This window comes from Mytilus edulis, chromosome 11 (assembly GCF_963676685.1).
Source record: "Mytilus edulis chromosome 11, xbMytEdul2.2, whole genome shotgun sequence".
NCBI classification, from domain to species: Eukaryota; Metazoa; Mollusca; class Bivalvia; order Mytilida; family Mytilidae; genus Mytilus; species Mytilus edulis.
In genome coordinates this window covers 53,107,647-53,130,288 of record NC_092354.1, presented here as the reverse complement: position 1 = coordinate 53,130,288, position 22,642 = coordinate 53,107,647, and the positions used below count along the sequence as shown (strand labels likewise).

The following is a 22,642-nucleotide window of genomic DNA, read 5'->3' as shown; positions in this document are numbered from 1 at the left end:
TATTCTTTCATGTACAGATATATATGTGGAATATTCGACTTGTACCAAAAACTTTTTTTTGAGATTATAGTAAAGAGTGAGCTTTCCAAATGCTCATTTTCAATGAACATACGTATATGAAATATAACATCACAAATTCGAATGTGACGTCGAACTAACATCACAAATACTAATGTGACGTCGAACTAACTAGATCTAGTGTAATCATTACAAAGATCCTTTAAAATAAACGGTATATCAAAGTTCAACAGGAAAACAACACGATTGCGTATCCTGTAACAATCATGTAAAGTTTGCAAAAGAGGGACAAAAGATATCAAAGGGACAGTCAAACTCATAAATCTAAAACAAACTGACAACGCCATGGCTAAAAATGAAAAGACAAACAAACAACAGCACACATGACACAACATAGAAAACTAAAGAATAAACAACACGAACCCACCAAAAATTAGGGTTGATCTCAGGTGCTCCGGAAGGGTAAGCAGATCCTGCTCCACATGTGGCACCCGTCATGTTGCTTGTGTGATAACAAATCCGGTAAATAGTCTAATTCAGTAGGTCACATTCATTAAAGGGAAGGGGATTGTAGTTACAACGTAAGGAACATATTCGATATCATTTGTGAAACGGTTATTCCATAACGGTCAACCAACTCGTGATGGCGTCCGTAAAATCTACGATGATTTCAACTTCACCATTTGGAACTCTTGGTTTAATAGCTTCCTTGTGAGCAGCAACCCTCTATCAAGAAAATCATGATAGGAAATGTAAGCACGGGAATATCGTATCAATTGGGAGATATATACCCCGTATGCAGGTGCTGCCGGAATGTTGCTACTTAGAAATGGAAAGTTCACAATCTGAAAGCTGAAATCATCTCTTTTGTCGTAAAGGTTTGTTTTCAACCGACCCTCATTGTCAATTTCTAGATGTAAGTCAAGATATGAGGCCGACTAAACTGTATCTGTAGTATCTTTTATCTCTAGCTCGATGGGATAGATGCGTTCCACATAGTCACACAATTTTGAATTATTTAGTGAAAGAACATCATGTATATAGCGGAAATTAGAGTTAACGCATATTGCTAACTTCTTATCTTTCTTCCTAAGAAGTTCCTGCATGAAGTCAGCCTCTTAATAATAAAGAAACAAGTCGGGAAGTAGAGGGGCACAGTTTCTTCCCATTGGAATGCCGACAGTCTGTTGAAAAACACGTCCTCCGAACGTAACAAATATGTTGTCAATCAAGAAATCAAGCATCTTGATAGTATCAGTTTCAGAGATTTTTTTGTTTGAATCAGAGTTATCCTTTACAAAGTAAGATTTGATCCTCCCTAAGACAAGATACTTGTATCTACGTTGGTCATTCTTTTTTATGAAGCAAAGCAATACCAACTCTTTCAATTTGTCTCTTAGTTTGGAATGTGGAATACTTGTGTAAAGAGTAGAAAAGTCAAATGTTTTAATACTGTTACAAGATTAAAGAGAGTTAGATTGTATGTACTCTAAAAGATCTTAGGAATTTTTAAGTATCCACATCTGATTCACTCCCCCTCTAGAATAGACAGTTTCACAATAACTTTTAAGCCCGTCTTTGATTGCTGATAAAATAGATGTTAATCATTCAGAAAGAGGTTTCGTGGAGCACTTGGAAGACCCAGCAATATATCGTTGTTTGTAAGGACACTCATGTTATTTAGGTATCCAATACAGTGATGGAAGATCCAGTTCTTCATCTTTTGTTAAAATTCCAAAGGAACACAGAACAGACCTATGATTATCCAAGATTTCTTCTTTGGTAAATGTCGTGAGGGTATATGTTGATTTTTCAAGTGAATTGTCAATACCTAATTCGTTTATCAAGCAGGTAATGTAATGAGTTTTACACACAAAAACGATGTTGTTTGGGGCTTTATCTGCGGTGACAACAACATATTTGTCATGGAGGTAGGATAGGTGTTTTCTCAACATTTGGGTCTTTAAAATTGACGTAGCATTGGCATTGATAAACCCATTCAGTTTCTTAATTCTGATTTGTATCAACGACCTCACTGCCTTAATCCATTCGGAAAGAGTGTCTACGTCTTCCCTCTCGCGCTTAGCCCACTGCCTGGCATAATCCTCAACTGAATCTATCAAAATTTTAGAGTTGTATTTCCAATTGATGGATTTAGGCTCACGATATTTCGGACTTTTCGATAACACATTTCGTAGAGAAGTGTTATTAACAATGTTGAGGTCACCAGTAATATCGTGGCCAGCAGGCTTATATGTGAATTGGGAACTAGCACAAGTGCAATCAGGAGGTTTAGACTTGAAGTCGTCAATATCGAGATCCTGCAAAACGTGTTTGTAATTGAAAATTTTAGTTGCAATAGGTTTGGTATAGGTATAAGAAATGATTGGTACAGACTGGTCATGTAAACAAGGAGGTATTTTCGATTTAACTAATTTATGATGAAGGATATTGCCTATGTTGACGTTATCGAGACCTTTGTTGGCAAAGGAAAGATTAAGGAAAGATCTTTTCTCTTGTTCATCTTTGCCAATGCGGACTGGCTTGAAAAGTCTGTGACTCGCAATATCCGAAATTATAGCTGAAATGTTGTATTGGTTTGAATGAGGGTTTGTAACAGTGGATTCCAAACATAAATTGAACAGAGAATGAAGTTTTGAAAGGGGTAATGAATAAAGTATCGTGCGAATGTGATGAATACCTAAAGGCTTTTGTATAAATGGCAGCAAGTCATTAATAGATACATCATGCAGAGAAGGTGATGTATAATAACGATGACCATAACTGCGTCTACGTCGAGGAGTTGAAAATATTCATCACATTCACCGAGTTACACGAAGGACTAGATAGAATACCTTTACCATCAATTTTGTCATTGCAAGCATAAGGTGTCGCAGTTCCCAATAATCTAATCTAGTAGTCCTCTTTTTGTCTACGGAGAGTCGTTGAAAGATTAGGATTGTTAGAGCTATGGTATATCGTTTCGATACTGCGAACTGTCATAGAAACGATGGAATGATCGGGCTGATTGAAATGCTGGTATAGAATGCCGTTAGCATTGAGGTTAATGTCTGATCTATGACCGCACATACGTTTTTTAGCCTTCCTTTCGTTTCACCGACGTATTCCAATCCGCAAAGGTTGCACTCTAATCCGTAGACGACATTTATCGATTTACAATTCAGATCACCGTAACTTCTGGTAAAATATGACTTCTTGGTCAAATTGCTAGTGAATTCAACATCTGTAATTAAAATTGCACAAGTTTTGCAGCTTTTGATCTCACATTTAGAAATTTCGAAATGGGACAGTGTTGTACTGTGTCATCAAAAACCAAAATGTCTTTAAGGAGAATTGAACATGGCTGTATATGTGTAATATTGCTGTTGCCACTAGGACGATGATCTGAATGAGTGTTCATACAAAAATATTTTAATTCTGTAAACAGCCACATTAACGACACTGTAGAGACAGGAGTTGTCTCAATGCACACCTGGTGGAATAAAATGGGTATCGTAATATTATTGTTAACATCAGATGGATATGTTAAGGTACTACATTTTTATTCTATGCTGTATTTACAAATATCAAACCATTTTGTTTTGTGTTTTACAACTGCTTTAAAGGGAGACATATATTACTGGATAATGTTCGCTCTCAATTCCAACTGTGACATAAACATGTTTTACAGGTAAAATAACAAAATTATCACACTTTAAGGAAGATTCAAAATGGATAATCTTTTATCAAATGACAAAATAAAAAGCTCAAACACATCAAACGAATAGAAACAAATAGTAAACAACTGTCATATTCCTGGCCTGGTATTTACTTGTATAGAAAATGGTGGATTACACTTGTTTTTATAGCTAGGTAAACCTCTCACTTGTGTGTAAATCCATTCCTATAATGAATTCGATTCTGTTAAATTGAATACGATATGTGATCGAAACAAACAGATATCATGGGTAAAAATGTAAAAAAAATGGATTCAGCAGTCAACTCAGTAAACAAATGATCAGAGTCCGATGACAGAATAAGTAACAAAAGAAAATAAAGAAAATGACAATTATACATAAATTAACAAAGATGTCAGCTCCAAATTTCAATTAAACGAATTAAAAAATTATAACTTCATCATATGAATATGATCCCTCCCTTTAGGAGTTATCATACTATCATCCAACATATGAAAATGTAACCAACAACTGGTTTTGGGGTATGTGTGTATCTCGGATGCAAAGACCTTATAAGTGAATCAATATCAAAGCCAAAACTTGTAAACTTGTATTACGTTGGTTTTAATCATTAATTGAAATTAAGATTTCCAACTATGGGTATTTCAAATTACATTTTAAAAAAAATATAAGAATATGGTAGATAATATTGTTAAATACACGGTTGATAAAACTAATAAAATTGCATCCGAATAATTTTTTAATCACACTTTTAAATGAATAAGCTATAAATTAACATTTTTTTCGCACGTGAAAATAAGTCTTTCAGAGCATACGATTTCATTCCAACCACCGTCATAATAAATGACTACACAATGTTCCTCCCTATTAAAGTTGTCCGGTTGTTCAGGATTCCAGCGAGCATACTGGAGGGTCGTATTATCTGATGTCCATATCCACTGACCTTCGTTCTCAATATCATTAGCACCAGTCCACATTTTAAAGCCTGCCATAAAGCAGTATACACTTTTGATAATAGATATAATTACAAAGAAGTATATTCATCGACATCTTTTAGCAAAATATAAGTAAATTTAAAGTAGATGCGGCATTAGCTCCAATGAAACAACTTTTCTCGAGATATCAATGGACGACTATTTAGGCAACAGCTATTGCTGTACAATTTAATAAGAGTGTCATAGAATTAAATAAAAAGTATAGAATGTAATAAGAATGTTCGTTACTCTTGTTCCTGACTTTTTGATAGACGTTCTTTTTTAATCATGTTTAAAGAAAAAAGGGGGCCTATGCTAAATATGTGAGTCATTTCACGGAAATTTTTCAATTAATTATATCTAATAAAACAAGGAAAAGGACATTTCATGTTTTTTATCTGCTTTTAATCTTATTTAAAACAGAGTAGCGCATGTCCTCAACATGCAGAGGAAATAAGCCATTAATGCATAAAACGTGTGCAAATGATTCTTGGCATATGCGTATGTAGTTCCCTCAGTTATAGTTGGAACATTTGTTCATATCAACAACATGAGTATACAACCATAATATTACATACGTAAAAACTTGCAGAACACTTCATATTTGGTCTAGAGCTTTCTCTCCGGACGCATGGAATTTGATAACGTTTTGTTTCCACTTTTTGTAATCTTCACTTTTACAGTTCACTTTAGACAAGCTGTTGTAAATTGGTTTAATGAAATATTTGAAATGTAATGTGATTAATTCCCATTGGATTGTACCATTATTTACTGTCAGCATAAACTGCTAAAAACTGTCTAAAATTAGGAATAAGGAATTTTAGCACTTTATCTGAGGTGCTTGTTGTGTGTTAGTGTTGCCGAAATTATTTGGGGAATCAGATATTAGAACTGACAATATTTGGTCATCTATTCAAAATAAGGAATCAACATCTGTTTAATTAAATTCTTTGAAGACAAAAAACAGAAAACTATTAAGCCAGTTACGAGATTATTAACTACCAGCAGATTGTATAAAACCAGACTAGAAAATATGATTTCGGTGATTCTAGTTATAGACAAGTCTGTTACTAACAGTCAAGAAATAGGTGATGGTGATAGTATTAAGTAAACATGCGTTATACACACACATATTATTGATACACATTAATAAAATAGGATGATTGTTAAACGTCAATAATACTGCACATCAACGATACAAGATATCTTAACATAGACTATAATATGGTTTGTGTTACACGCCGCTTAAAGTATGTCGTACCTTTTAAAATAAATAACGATTCTTACATTGATCTCGAGATAGGTAAATCATAGCTTTGAAAATTCAAGCCTTGGCTACCGAGATTATATAAATTGGGTATAAAACGAAAATCACTTTGGAGTGCAGTCCACATTCCACAAAGTTGTCAACTGTGTGCATATTTTAATATTTTAATTAATGCAATGAACTGCTAAAGGTTATGACCCTAAAACTCATCCAGTCATCTTCTGAAACCACCGACAACCACACGTTTATTTTTAGTTTTGTATACAATGGGTTCGGAAAGGGTGAAATTGCCATATAATTAGGGAAAAGATTAAGTTCTATAAATGATTATTCATATTTGTTTTAAGGAATAAAACAGCAATATATAACACCATGAATACAGCCAGTATATGCTTTTGACCATGGTAGTGTAACATTACACTGCAAGTTTTTACTGTTACCTATTACAGTGTTTGATTATATCGCAATCGTTTCTTTTTACTAGCACAGCATTTCATTACACCAGAATAAAATTGAAAATGGGAATGGGAAATGTGTCAAAGAGACAACAAACCGATGAAAGAGCAAAGAACAGCCGAAGTCTACCGGTTCTTCAACTCATCGAGAAAATACCGCAATTTATTTGACTTTATTGTGGAATGGAACAGTTTGGAGGTCTTTTTTTTTAGAAACAAAGAGAGTAATAAAGGTACATTTGTACTGACCATTGCTTACTTTGAAGTATTTTGACTTACCAGGCATAGTTCCCATTAGCCATAATTCTTCATTCTCATCTTCAATTTTCACTAATTCACTATTTCTCGCTTTACAATTATCCTGAAATGTAAGGCAATTCAAAATTAAATGACAGTGATTCGTGAAATGTTCTTTGATGAAAGTTCAACGATGTCATGACTTTAAGATACAGGGTCATTATTTGTTAAGTGTAGCGCCTCTTTCAACACTCTAGGCAATCATAGCACTCGTCACAGACGGACAGACGGACGCATAAAAACACATTCAGTCATAATTTATTCATATCCAAAAACCTCACTGCACTAGATGCATATTGCGACAATAAATATCTCTTCAGTGATGCTTTGATATTTGAAAATCTAAATCTTATTAAACATTAAAAGAGTTTTTAAATAAAATAGGAAAAAGTAAAGCCAATGTCACAGAGGGAATCGCTCTTTTGTATAGACGAATGAATTTCCAATTTAGGATATTTCAAAATAATTTTATTAAATTTTATTATAAAAGTAAAAGACTATTCTGATCTATGAAGGCAGCAACAAACTATTTCAGAACCTGAACAGTTAAGAGTCAAAACAATAACAACATGACGAATGATATCTCGAGAATAACTTATTTAGAAGCAGCGGTGAAATAAAAGTATTGTAAACATATTCAGTACCAGGTTACGTATGCATGATCGCTGCTGTTTCCTAAGCAAAGACTTTTAAATACAAGCATCGATTACATGTATATTTAACAGCAATTTAATAGCAGAAATCGACCAATTTAGCACACACACACATACACACATATATATATATATGTATATATCACATATATATATATATACATAAAAAGTCTCTCAAGTGTCTTTACAATATGTAAATCAACAGCTGTCTATTTTGAATGTGAATTGTATTTTGATAAAGTTAATTAACCTTTGCCTGGCTCCATGTTAACTCTTCCAATGTAAAGAAGTAACAGTGTTGGTTGTATAATATCCAGCCATCTTGACAGGAACCAGTCTCTGGTGTATAAGAATTATTTAAATATATGAGCATGTTTAGTAATTACAGTAAATTTGTATACATGATACGCAGGGAATAAAATTGAGAATGGAAATTGGGAATGTGTCAAAGAGACAACAACCCGACCATAGAGCAGACAACAGCCAAAACCCGACCATAGAGCAGACAACAGCCGACGGCCACCAATGGGTCTTCAATGCAGCGAAAAACTCCCGCACCCACAGGCCTTCAGCTGGCTCCTAAACACATAGGTATACTAGTTCCGTGACAATGGACACCATACTAAACTACAAATTATATGTCTTGATACGATTTACTGTGGATTCTTTATTATTCGATGGATTTCATTGGTAGAGGTCAACCACGAATTTAAATGTTCAACGAATTACAAATTGGCAAAACCACGAAATTATACTTTCACGAAAATATAAGTTTCCATCCACAGAAATAAATGAATCCACAGTAGATGATAGAGGAGAAATTTACAATATAAAATGAATGTAAGTTGAGAAAATAAGCCATAGTTTCGTATTTGGTACATGATTTTTTTTATTCGTTGTTACTGGTTTTGAATTAGCTGCCAGAATTTCAAAATAATAAAAACAGCAAACTCCGCGGAAAATTTAAAACGAAAAGTCTGTAATCTAATGGCAAAATTCAAAGCTCAAACACATCAAACGAATAAATAACAACTGTCATATTCCTGACATGGTGCAGGCATTTTCTTCAACCTGGTTTTTAAGCTAGCTAAATCTCTTACTTGAATGGCAGTCGCATACATTTCATCATGTTGACAACGATGTGTTAACAAAACAAACATACATAAAAGGTATCTGCCATTATTCTCAGATATGTACTTAGTCTCGCTGTGTTGGTAGGATGTAGAAGTACCCATCCTCGTCCACGCTGTGTTTTTGTTATATGTATTTCTGTTTGTAGCAATCTAATGAGTTAAGCCTTTACATACCTAATTATTATATTTTGTTCTTACGTTATTCTGTAACACCAATGTCCAAAGTAATTGGAGAGTTCGGCGACCACTAACATATTTAAGTTCGCCACATTTTGTATAAGTTTGTCCCAAGTCAGGAGCCTTTAATTCAGTGAATGTCGTTTGTTGCTGTTTTACATATTTGATTTTCATTCATTATTTTGCACATAAATTAGGACGTTAATTTTCTCGTTTGATTTGTTTTATATTTGTCAATTATGGGTCATTTGACGCTGACTATGTGGTATTGACTTTGATCATTGTTGAAGGCCTATAGTTGTTAATTTATGTGTCATGTTGTCTCTTGTGAAGAGTTGTCTCATTGGCAATAATACCACATTTTCTTTCTTATACCAATAGAAAATATATCTCGCGTTAACAAACATGTATATACATCTTTCTTCACCGTTTACTGCAGTAGATCGAGTAACTTTTAACAACAGCAAAGAAAAGTGCAAAAACATATTTTAGATGAAAAAAAAAATAAAATAGAATCTTCTTTCCTTGTAAACACAATACATTAACATATCTTCAAACAATTGACCTTATATAAAGTTTGTATCATGGACACTGTTATATTGACTACTATAATTCACACCTTCAGCTTCACAGAAAAAGTGAATTTCCCATTCACCCGAAGGTAGACAAATTGAAAAGGGCCATCCACTGATTGTATATCCATCTTCACATTTAAATTTAACACCGGCACCAATATTCCTATGTACACCAAACCTTTCAGTACTAACTGACTTCTTTACAACTGGAACCTCTGCACAGTCTACAAGGTAAACATTTAAAAAAAAAAAAAAAAAATCGTGTAAAATATAAAAAAAAAACAACACGTTATATATTTGATACGTCCAACACGCTTTTCTGGAATTTACGTTCATCGAGAACTCTCATAGCCTAAAATTTGAAAGCGAATTACATGTATAAACTGTTTGGCAATTTTGTATACTTGACTCTCGTTTTTGATAATGTGCAATGTCAATATGTCTTTGTGTTTTTCTTGGTTAACATATTTGATTGTTTTATAATGATTAAGATTATCTTGATTATAGCACAATGCTGTACATCTATTTCTGAAAATTTTACCTATTATGTCTGTTTGTTTTGTTCACACACCGTTGTCAATATAATGCAGTATTCTGCGAGTGTCCTACAGTGAGACATTTATCTAGCTTTAAAACCAGGTTTTCTCCACCCTTTTATTCTTATGAAAATACCTTTACCAAGTCAGGAATATGACAATTGTTATCCATTTGTTTAAATCGTGTGTTTGAGTTCCCCTTTGAGCTTTTAATTTTGCCATTTGCATAGGGGCTTTCCGTTCAGAAGTTTCCTCTGAGTTTGGAATTTTTTATTTTACTTTTTGAAATTTGAGCTTGATAGACAAATGTAATAATACTACACAGCAATCACTCCAGAACAATCACAATTGCAGAGTTATTTTTCATGATACATGACTGAAAACTACGTAAAATACTCATATTCTTTTTGTAACACTGTATAATTGTATTTACTAAACATGGTGCTGATCATTTAACATGTTAGTGAATATTTAACATGTTTGAATTCATATGAAAAACAAACTTGTTGGAAAACGTATGATCCTTGCTAACACTAAGAATTAGAAATCTTAAATATTTTGTACGTTTTCAATGAGGAGGTTTATAATCAGCTTTTTAAAGAAAATGATATTGTATAAAATATTATTGAACAAACATTACATTTTCATTAGAATTGTCATTTTAAGTCGTCATATTCTCCGTAAAACAAAGGAAGATCAGAATAGCCGAATTTAAGAGTTATATATATATTACTGAAGACACAATACCAATTGAAACAAACATTATTAGTCTCTGATACATGATTTTATTTATTATTAATTGTTTTTGGCTTTTAACTACCTGTCAGTAATTGCGAGTACTCTCAAATCGTATTTTCTTGTTAATTCGACTTTATAATGCTTTTTGTTATTTTATATTTATATGGATCTTGTCTATATACCAGCTTTGATTATTTGGAATATCACTTCTTCTTACTACATTTGTATAAACTTCAAGATTTACGCGTATTTTTTTTTTAAACCGTTTTTTTTTTCTAAAGTGAATATTTTCAAAGGGTTGAATATTTAGCAGTGGTGTCTTGACATGGCTTTGTTTGGACTTGTTTGTTTGCCTTTTGGCCTTGAATGTTTGTCCCTAATATTTTATTAACTGTGCATTTGCATTCAGATATCGCAGATCAAATTTATTAGTTTATAGTGTATTAATGTACGTTTTTGATTGAGTTAAGCCTGCCAATTGATATTTTATCGTGTGCTTTTCTATGTTGTGATGTTATGCTATTGTTTCAGAAAAAAAAGGAGAAGGTTTGGATTCATTTAAACGTTTTATCTCGCTGCAAATGTTTGCACCTGTCCTAAGTCAGGAATCTGATGTACAGCAGTTGTCGTTTGTTTATGTAATTTATACGTGTTTCTCGTTTCCCGTTTTTTTTTAAATTTTATATAGATTAGACCGTTGGTTTTCCCGTTTCAATGGTTTAACACTAGTAATTTAGGGGCCCTTTATAGCTTGTTGTTCGGTGTGAGCCAAGGCTCTGTGTTGAAGGCCGTACATTGACCTATAATGGTTTACTTTTTTTAAATTGTTATTTGGATGGAAAGTTGTCTCATTGGCACTCACATCACATCTTCATATATCTAATTATTGTTATTTCGATATTAACAACTAATTCGATTACACGGAGAAGACCCCACATGTATATACAAAAGAAGAAAGACCTATCTTGTCGAAGTACTCGATTTTTTCCCTATTAGTTAAAGATATAAAGCCATTTTCTTATAATTATACTCTACTATACATATGGTTATTTACACGATTTTTCACAAAGCTGATATTGACCATTGAAGATACATCTTTCGCTGTTCTTGCAACTGTGTTGTCGGCATTCCCCCGCCATAACCTATAATATCAGAAAATGTTTTCGAATTGTAACATGGGTGACCTTTACCTTGTAGTTGGTTGTGTACATCATTGACGTATTTCATTTCAAACAAAATAAAGAAACTACTGTGAAGTAAATGTTAACCGACTTCAATATCACATAACGAAAAAAATAATTAAACTACTGATATAAAAATAGAACTTAATGTTTAATAACCCCATCAAAGATATAAGTATAAAAATTGTACATCAGAAGCGCGTGTAGTCTTCTCAAGCCTCATCGTTGACGTTAAAAAAGGCCAATATGAGTCTTTATTTTTACTAGATACTTAATACGAAAAATTGATGTACTTTTTATTATATGATTTAGCTTCGATATGATTCGAAAATATTTCGATCCATATTCATTTAATTTCTGTTTTCAAAATATGTTTAATATAAAACAAGTGAGAAAAAAGTGTCTCTTATTTTGTTTATGCTTTTCCAAATTTCTAAATGGGTGTGAAAAAATATTTCTCCCCGATATGGAAATATCCTTTATTTTCTTAAATGATGACGTTAAATTTTCATGGTTTCTCCTGAATTTTCTATAGTAACTTAATGAAAAATGCGAATATGTCCTATGTCGTCACATACAAAGAACACACATTTCTGGAAATCTTTGAAAATAAAGTATTAAAATCATTTGAGAAACAGATTCCACGACTATCGTCGTGTCATATGTATTCGTATCATCTATATTTAATCAGTTTCGATTGCACATGCGTATGTTGTGACTTGTTTTCGGTTCTATAGCTGGAACAACAACCACACTGCAACTTGACAATTTTAAAACATATTTAAAATCTCTTTAAAAGACGTTGGAACAAATTTAATAAATCTGACTGTTTCAACCATTTTTATTAATGTCAAAAATATGCATCACTAGAATAGTCGTTGAGAAAAATTCAGAAGGGAAACATGAAGTACAACGATGTCGTTTGTCTGTCAAACACAGTATCTTCAAGACATGGAACTGTCATATGGTTTTTTTTCTAGTTTTTATTACAAACTAGCCAGTTAAAATTAACTGAGTTTTTACATAAAATAGTTGTTCAAGCTCCATTCATTCAACATTCTATTGACAATTCTTTGTATACAACCTTGATACATAAAGAGGAAATCATTCTTAGCTTTTTACATTTAATCACAAATTTTGAAAACTGCATTTTAAACCCAGAGCCAATCTAAAAATAAATCTGAAGGTTAGAATTTCAGCGCATGAAACATCAACCAAAAACTATTTACTAGTTAGTATTAGTAATGAAAAAAATTAAATAACTTTTTTATGATTCAGGGAATAACAAAAACCACCACTTTAAAACAATACTCATTTCTGGATTTTAAAGTCATTTCCTGTCCGTGTACTAATTCATACGAGAACATATGACACCATTTTTTGACATACGAAAATCGCAAAATAATCGGAAACAGTAAAAAAATTTCAGTAAGCCTTGACAAAAAAATCTACATACCTAAAAACATTCTACAGAACATCCGTTTTAACATTTGAGTACACACGTGAATAAAAAACTGAACAGTGAAAACCGTAGGAAAGGAAAATTGTTATAAGTACGAAAAACACATCACATGATGATATAACTCATGTATTACGACATTTATCCACTCTCACAATATAAGTTTTACTTATATAAAAAGTTCGGCATGGTTCGCGCTTTATATATTATAGTTTAACTGTCTCTGAGTGTAGATATATGGTAACCCACTTGTTGCAGTGGTGGAATTTATATCTACAAACATAACAGTTTGCAATATTTTCTTACCTTAGGCAATGTAGCAATATTCGGTTACCTTAGGACATGTCGTTATATTTGTTTCCTTAGGCCATTTCGCAATATTTACTGACCTTAGGCCATGTCGTAATATTTTCTTACTTTAGGCAATGCAGCAATATTCGCTTATCTTAGGCCATGTCAAAATATTTACTTACCTTAGGCCATGTCGAAATATTTAATTACTTTTGCCCATGTCGTAATATTTTCCTACCTTAGGCAATGTCGCAATGTTCGCTTACCTTAGGTCATGTTGCAATATGTGCTTACCTAGGGCCATGTCGCAATACTTACTTACCTTAGGCCATGTCGCGATATCACTGAAAATACAACCAGTTTCAGATATTATATGTTTTGTATCTCTGAGAAGGTCACACATTAACCAATCATATCTATAATTAAAACCTATGCATTGGGATGTCACAATGCATTCTTTCACGCAATTACGCATGCTTATCTGAATTAATCGCCGAAGAACATTGCCCCATTTACATTTTTCAAAATGTAAACGTCCCGAATGGTCAAAGTTCGGTTGCTGGCAATTATAATCATTGTTGTGACACACATCTACTAAACTGAATTCACTTGAAAAGTTTATGATGCATACAATATGCGAAACGCAAATGTCTCATATTGACCGAGAACGGTGTAGAACAAATTGTTACAACAAATGAAAAACGAAGGGAACAGTTATCCGGCTTCAAAATTCTCCGGGGTTTAAATATTTATATTATACCAACATGATCAATATTGGTGACCTCTTTGATAATCAATGATAAAGGTCTTTGCATGAAATTTAAATATACACGAAAAGAAATAAATATTACACATATCATTAGATTAAACATGATATTTTAAATCAATACAATATTACTAGCTGTCAAATAAGATGGATGATAACATGTTTATGAATATTTTATACACAAAACTATTTTCTATTGCTTATTTGTTTACGAAAAAGAAACGATAGAAAACAAAGGGATATTCAAACTCATCAGACGAAACAAACTGGCTATACCATAACATGTAAAACGAATATCGATGGAAAGACCAGAAACAGTATACAAAACTCAATATAGACAACTAAGACTGTGTAACACGAAATTCATCAAAGACCCGTCTGAATACGCCGGGGAAAAATGATATGGGATTAATATTGACAACCGACTTATTTCGTCAACAAGAATAGATTTGAAAGCAATATTGTCAACCAGGTTTATTAGCGGATACCTTTATTTTACGATTTTTCAGCCAACTTCACGGTTATTTATTTTATCGATTTTCTAATTTTCTTGATGTAATTATATAAGGAGATTCCAATTTTTAAATGTTTGCAACCGCTTATATTTTTGTTACTATCCTATTCTCTAAAGTTGCGAACATCACAAACAAATGTTGACATACAGTATCGTACATTTGGATTAATTCCTGCAAACTATATCATTTGAAATATAAAATCCCATTACCATGTCTTTATTGATCGAGGTATTTGTATTGAAATTTTGATATTAAGCTGATGTTGAACAAATAACTTAATCTTTGCTGCATCTTTGAAATGAAATTTTAAAACATAGGTCATTTGTCCAAATACCACTATTGGAAATATGCATAAGACGACGGAAAGAAAAACAAGTTCGTAAAACACACATATTGTGTTATTACATTAAGGTTGTATTGATTTATTTTATTGATATGTTTCTCATTAAGATCTCTTGTCAAGGTGGTGATATGTGATTAAAATAAGCTTGGTCGAGTAACGTATACAGCCAACAGAAAATAAAACAACGTTTTACATGTTGGAGTGTTTTCTCTTTCTCTCAAAGTTTACTGTCAAGACATTGTTACAAAACACTTTGATAACCTTGCTTTCAATATTACGGACACGTTTTATGACATTTCTAAATGGGTCAGATTGCTTTGCATAATCACAAACACATTAGTTTCGGTGTTGAAATTTTGAAGCCGAAATAATTTTATACATACAGGCGTTCGCCTGGTTTTTAACATCCACCCCTTTGCAAGCTAATAAATCTAATTGCAAATCCCTACCAATATATATACTTTATAGGCAAAACAAAAGCCCAGCATTTAGATATTGCCTAGCTTTCAGGTCATGCAGATATACAACACACTCATCATATTCCACGAATACACTTTTGTACGCAAGACGTGCGTTTTGTCTACGTTTGAATACAACAAAAATGACAAGGTCAAAGGCAAAATTAAGGAGCAGATAAATGTAAAGAGCTTTGAGCAACTGATATCTTTTGAAATAGAATAATTACATAGTTGTTACAGACAACTTATGGTGGTACCTAACACTACAAGGAGATAACTCTGTAAAGTCAGCTAAACGTTTTAACTACGTTTAGTTGTAAAAGGAATATTAAGCTTCTCAATGATCAAAATTGGTGGTTGTCAAATTGCTATATAACCAGTGTAACTTTTCTGACAAAACGGTTGTTTAAAAAAAAAAAAAAAAAAAATTATATTATGAAATCTAAACGAGCCAAATTAATTTCAGTGAAATTGTTGGGTACCACCTTAATCAAAGCTGAATATTTATTTTGATAAACCATTGACATATGTATTTTCAACCATTGATGTTATATCTCAGGTAAATTGACCGCATTGATATATGTAATTGATGTGATTATTCTAATAATAAAAACATTTAGTCAACTTCACTGTAATTTGAATCCAACAGCAAAAATTGCGTACAACTTCACTATAAATATACAACCTATGTAAATAAATCAGCCAACCAAAATGTAGCTGATAGTAAATATAAAATAGTATATTATGTAAACACATAATAACACATAAACACTCTTCCGATAAAGCACACATTAAATTGAATATAAATACGTGGGTACACAAAATGAAAATAGCTCTACAGAACATGCAAAAGTTCAATTCAACAACTTGGATAAGCACTACAGGGCAATTTCATTTGCCCTAAAAACCCAAATAAAACTACATAGATTGTAGTTTTGATATATATGTAAGAAACTGTGTACAAATTCGAAGTTGTTGTAAATTGTTTATAGGTCATTCTTATTACAAAAGGTTTTGATAAGACATTGAAATAAGAGACTTGAAATATAATGCTGTTGATTTTCCGTTCAAAAGTATCATTTTATATTCCTTTAATACTGATTTTTCTGCTCTCAGGTAGGTCATTATATTAACTTTACAAAATAAATGTTAACACTGTATAATACAAACATATAATTTGTGCGTTGTATCAGATCTTTTCATAGCTTATGTGTTCTGAATATATTTCTGGTCCTGTTTATCATCTCCAACCCCCGTTGGTACATGTTGTGGTAGTTTAAAGCAATAGCTCGTCCTAGTTGGTGTAATGTTGGAGAAAAAACAAATGAAAATAATTTACATGTCTTGTTGTTGTTTTGTCTTTTGGCATGTCAATACTATTGTATTTATCGTTAGCAGATTTTTTTATTTTTTTTTGTGAACCTATTTAAAACAACGATACTTAATGATATTCGTTTTTGCGATTTTGCAAATCACTTATCTTCACTTGCAAAAGATAGTAAAAATGTAAATAAACAAAGATACCAAACTCAGAGGAAAATCTAAACGTAAAGTCCTTAATTACATGGCAAAATCAAATTTTCAAAACACATAAAAAACGAATGGACAACAACATGAACAACTGACTTTTTAAAAGTATTCTAAAATTACATTTTACATTAACGCAAGGAATTCACGTCATGAATTGGTTGGTACACAAGTTTCAGTCACTTTGCTTGCTACACAAGTATCGTATTTATTTTTAGCTCACCTGGCCTAAAAGGCCATGTGAGCTTTTCTCATCACTTGGCGTCCGTCGTCGTCGTCGTCGTCGTTAACAATTTTTCAAACATCTTCTACTCTGAAACTACTGAATGGATTTGAATGAAACTTAAAATGATTGTTCCTTAGATTATCCTGCACAAATTGTGTGCTTCGATTTTTGATCCGTCAAAAAACATGGCCGCCGTTACTTAAAATAGAACATAGGGGTCAAATGCAGTTTTTGGCTTATATCTCAAAAACGGAAGCATTTAGAGCAAATCTGACATGTGGTAAAAATGTTCATTAGGTCAAGATCTATCAGCCCAGAAATTTTCAGATGAATCAAACAAACCATTGTTGGGTTGCTGCCACTTAATTGGTAATTTTAACGAAATTTTGCAGTTTTTGGTCATTATCTTGAATATTATTATAGATGAAGATAAACTGTAAACAGCAAAAATGATCAGCAAAGTAAGATCTACAAATAGGTTAATATGACCAAAATTGTCAATTGACCCCTTAAGGGGTAAATGTCCTTTAATGACAATTTTTCACAATTTGTTCATCATATTTGCTAACTTTAAAAAAATCTTCTCCTCTGAAACTACTGAATGGATTTGGATGAAACTTAGCATGATAGTTCCTTAGATTATCCTGCACAAAGTGTGTGCTTCGATTTGTGATCCGTCAAAAAACATGGCCGCCCTTACTTTAAATAGAACATAGGGGTCAAATGCAGTTTTTGGCTTATATCTCAAAAACGAAAGCATTTAGAGCAAATCTGACATGGGGTAAAAATGTTCATTAGGTTAAGATCTATCAGTCCTGAAATTTTCAGACGAATCCACAAACCATTGTTGGATTGCTGCCACTTAATTGAACTTGACCTCATTTTCACAGTCCATTGCTAAGTTTTAAGTGTTTGTGTTTTGGTCTCATTTTCTTTATTTATAATCAGTAAGTCATATATATTTGTAATATTGAAGAATTGTTAGCTGTACATGTTTGCCTGGCATGGTTCAATATGTTCAATAAGGCATTGTTTACCAGGTGAGCGATTCAGGCTCTTGAGAGCATCTTGTTTGAGAAACTTCTCAAAATAACTCTTCAAACATATCAAACTTATAATATCGATCTCAAGATCAATATTTTATCTACATAAATCACATCAGCGGCACCTTAGACTGTTTCTCTATTATTTGCTTTTACTCAATAAGATTGGGACCAGGCCTTAGAACATAAAACATTCTAGCAGGTTTTATAACTCAGACTCGAGAATCAACCAATCAAAATGCTTGCTTTCATGTTGAGCACGATTTTTGTACTCGGACTCGAGCATAATTTTTGTGCTCCGAGCACTGAGCAAAGTTTTATGACTTCAACCCCTGGGCTCAATCGTCGCTATTCTGTTTGTTCTGTGCACTTTCTTTTGTTGAATCTTAAATATGAACACATAATCTGGTAAAAAAAACCGGCATATTACTGTTAATTAGAGACGTTTTGTGTTGAACAGTTCTTAATAAATTTTAGTTTACGGTATATAAAATATCAACACACAAAAGCATACGAATATAACTTAAATTAAAAAAAAAACATGGCTATTAGAAAAGCAACATAAACATAATGGCATTCAGATGTGTTAAAAAGAAAATTTTTATAAGTACAAATTATTTTAAATAATAAAATTCCTTTTTTACTGCACTTTCTTTAAACAAAGCTAGCTTTGTTTACATACATTGTCTGTTTGTAGTCTTTACAGCAACCGTGATAGCAGAGTGTCCTATGACATGGCATCATTATGAAGATTCGTGTTATCTTTTTAGTCACGAGAAACTCAACTGGTTTAATGCCCAGGTATGTATCAGCCTACCTTCTACCGGAATCTACATGCCTTCGTTGATTTGTTCAAAGGTGTGTTTAAATAAGCAAATATATAATAATTGAAAGGAAGCAAGTCGCACAGAGACATTACTTTATGAACTTAATTAATATATATTATAATTTTTAATATTAAAATCAGAAGATGTGTTATGATTGTCAAAGCGAAGACTATCCGCAGAAGTATGACTTGAGGGTAAACAATAATAGGTTGTCGGACGGGCCAATATAAAAGGTCCCGACTAAAGATTGTTCTATGCTCAATAAAAGTTTCTCTTGCAAATCTAACAAGTTTTGGTCTCGACTTTTTATTCAACACCTGTGAGTATAAACTGTAACACGTTTGGTTTTTGAGGTTTTGAAAACAAAACCCTAATCCATTATGTATGAAAATATTTTACGAAATATACAAAACTAATATAAGAAACGATGCTATTGTTCATGCTTGATATTGTTTGTGATTAAGGGTTCATGTAGAGCACATGACGCTAGACTTGCAGAGGTGATGTCATCAAAACAACAAGAATTTCTGCGTTACACAGCAAGCTTATATGGAAATTCTTCGGGTATGTTATTACTTGTACAATAGCTTCCTTGTGAGCAGCAACACTCTATCGAGGAAATCATGATAGGAAATTCAAGCCCGGAAATATAGTATCAATTGGGAGATATGTACTCTGTATTCAGGCGCTGCTGAAATGTTGCTACATAGAACTGTAAAATTGGGACGCTGAAATCATCTCTTTTGTCGTAAAGTTTAGTTTTTTTAACCGACCCTCATTGTCAGTTTCAAGATGTAAGTCAAGATATGAGGCAGACTTAACTGTATATGTCGTATACTCTATCTCTAGTCAATGGAATAGATGCGTTCCACATAGTCACCAAATTTGAGTTATTTGGTGAAAAACATCATCTATATATCAGAAAGTAAAGTAAACAGATATTGCTAACTTCTTGTCTTTCTTCATAAGAAGTTCCTGTATGAGGTCAGCCTCATTATAATAAAGAAACAAGTCAAAAGATGATTTAATTGTTTCAAAAAAAAAAAAAAGAAACAAGTCAACAAGAAGTGGTTCCCATTGGAATGCCGACAGTCTGTTGAAAAAACACGTCCTCCAAACGTAACAAATATGTTGCCAATAAATCAATAGATCAATAAATCAAGCATCTTGATAATAGATATAGAAAGATGTGGTATGTCAGTTATGGAGAATTTTTCGTTTGCATCAGAGTGATTCTTTACAAAGTAGGATGTATCCCTCCCCAAGACAAGATACTTTTAACATGTATCTACGTTCGCCATTCTTTTTTTATGAAACAAAGCAATATTAACTCTTTCAATTTATCTTTTAGTTTGGAATGTGGAATACTTGTGTAAAGTGTAGAAAATTCAAATGTTTTAATATTATTACAAGATGACAGAGAGTTAGATTGTATGTACTCGAAAAGATTTGTGGTTTTTTTTTTTTAGTATACACATCTGATTCACTCCACCTCTAGAATAGGCAGTTTCACAATAACTATGAAGCCCGGCTTTAATTGCTGATAAAACGATGTTAATAATTTAGAAAGAGGTTTTATGGAGCACTTGGAAGACCTTGCAATAAACCGTTGTTTGTAAGGACACTTATGCAGTTTAGGTATTCAATACAAGATGAGAGTCTTAGATTGTATGTCCTCTAAAAGATCTTTGGAAAGTTTTAGTATCCACATAAAAACAGATCAAAATCAAATGAATACCTCCAAAAACAGACAAAACAGTAAAATGACTATTCATAAAGACAAATAAAGGGATACTATAAAACGTTATTAAGATTGAACAATGTCAGTAGCCTGAATCTATATGTTAAACCATCGTGTCTTATTTGTGAAGTTGATACGGAATAGTTATCAACAAGGTATTGGTATCTATAATCACTGTACCACGAACAATTACTGATGACAGTAGAATAAACTAAGTGACTCGGTTAAATTTATATAAAATAAACACTTTATTAATTAAAAATACCATTTTATGAATTGAAAAAAAAACCAATATTATGAATTGAAAAAAATCAACTTAAGGAATTGAAAATAACACTTTACATGCTTTACGAGTGTAAAATGTTAGAGAGAGCTCAATTCTAACATGAGACAGTGAGAAAACAATACAAGAACAAGCCTTACTCATCAAATTTTCTGTAGGTGACATCAAAAATATTCAAATTATAAAAGACGCAAAGTGTAGATATAAGGGAACATATAGTGAATGGAAGCGTGTTCAACGACTTATTTTAAATACAACATACAACATATTCCAGACTTAAACGTATAGCAGTATATGTATAGATGTATATTACTATTGAAAATAAAATTAATCCGAAACCAATGATAAAAATATTAATATCTAAGATAAGAAAATGATGCAAAATCCATACCACACGTTTTTGTTTTGAAAGTATACTGTTAAGGTCTTGAGTAATAAAACGTACTATAAAAATCAACTAAAATTGAAATACATTTTATAAGGTTTTTGGCTTGGTGGTAGAGATGATATAGTAGAAGGAAAATGGCAGTGGTCATTCACGAAAACCTTTTTTGTATACACCGATTGGGCGCCACTTGAACCAGCTAACGGTTTATTCGGAAACTGCCTTCAGATGTGGAGTGCACATAATTGGCAATGGGATGATACCGATTGCTTAGCAGAAATGAGATATGTATGTGAATCTAAGTAAGTATTGCATACTAGATATCGTTGATTTTGGAAGCACTTCTTATAATTTTTATCTTCAATAATCAGTTAAGCCTATGTGTTATACAAGGATTGATGAAACTAACGTTGACTATTGGTTTACAATCCGTCTATTCTTTAATCCGTCTTATTTGTTTTAATCTTCTTTTTTTGTGATATCTGATTTAATTGAAAACGTGTTTCTTTTTGTAAGAGTACAGTCAATATTAAGAGAAATGTAATTCTTATCAGTTGTCAACATAGCTGTACTTCAGTTTGCGGATGGAAATTATTGGTTAGTTCTTGTTAAATGTATTACCATGATCATGTTAAGACATTCTGCAATTATTGGTTAGTTATTGTTTAATGTATATTACCATTATGTTAAGACATGCTGCAAGTATTGGTGAGTCCTTGTTTAATGTATTGCTATCTTGTTTAAGACATGCTGCAATTATTGAAGTTTTTTTAGTAATAATACAATTTATTTCGATAATTCTACGATCCCACAAAATTGTTTTGATTGTCTATTTTCAGAATTCCAGAAACTGTTGTTGGTTAGAACAGATAGTTGATTTTATAATAACTTATAAATATCATAGATACACATGTAAGATTAAGCTGCAATATTTTGATAAAAGTATGAAGTAGACTTGTATTATCTTTATTTTTAGTCATTAATAAGTAAATAGATTTACAACTATAGATGTTTTAGTAACATTAAAAGAAAAATATGATAAAATATGATAAAAATACTGTAAACTACACGATTGA

General features: G+C 32.2%; 1 protein-coding gene across 1 annotated transcript; it reads right to left on the bottom strand.

Annotated features, from left to right (window-relative positions):
- Positions 1 to 4,447: 4,447 nt before the first annotated feature.
- LOC139494374 (perlucin-like protein) lies at positions 4,448 to 13,756 on the bottom strand. Its single transcript, XM_071282537.1, has 5 exons — positions 13,747 to 13,756; positions 9,292 to 9,471; positions 7,613 to 7,701; positions 6,692 to 6,773; positions 4,448 to 4,701 (listed from the first exon to the last, which is right to left on the bottom strand). Exons 1-5 carry the CDS (start codon positions 13,754 to 13,756, stop codon positions 4,481 to 4,483), a joined length of 582 nt encoding a protein of 193 aa, XP_071138638.1. The 3' UTR covers positions 4,448 to 4,480.
- Positions 13,757 to 22,642: the final 8,886 nt, after the last annotated feature.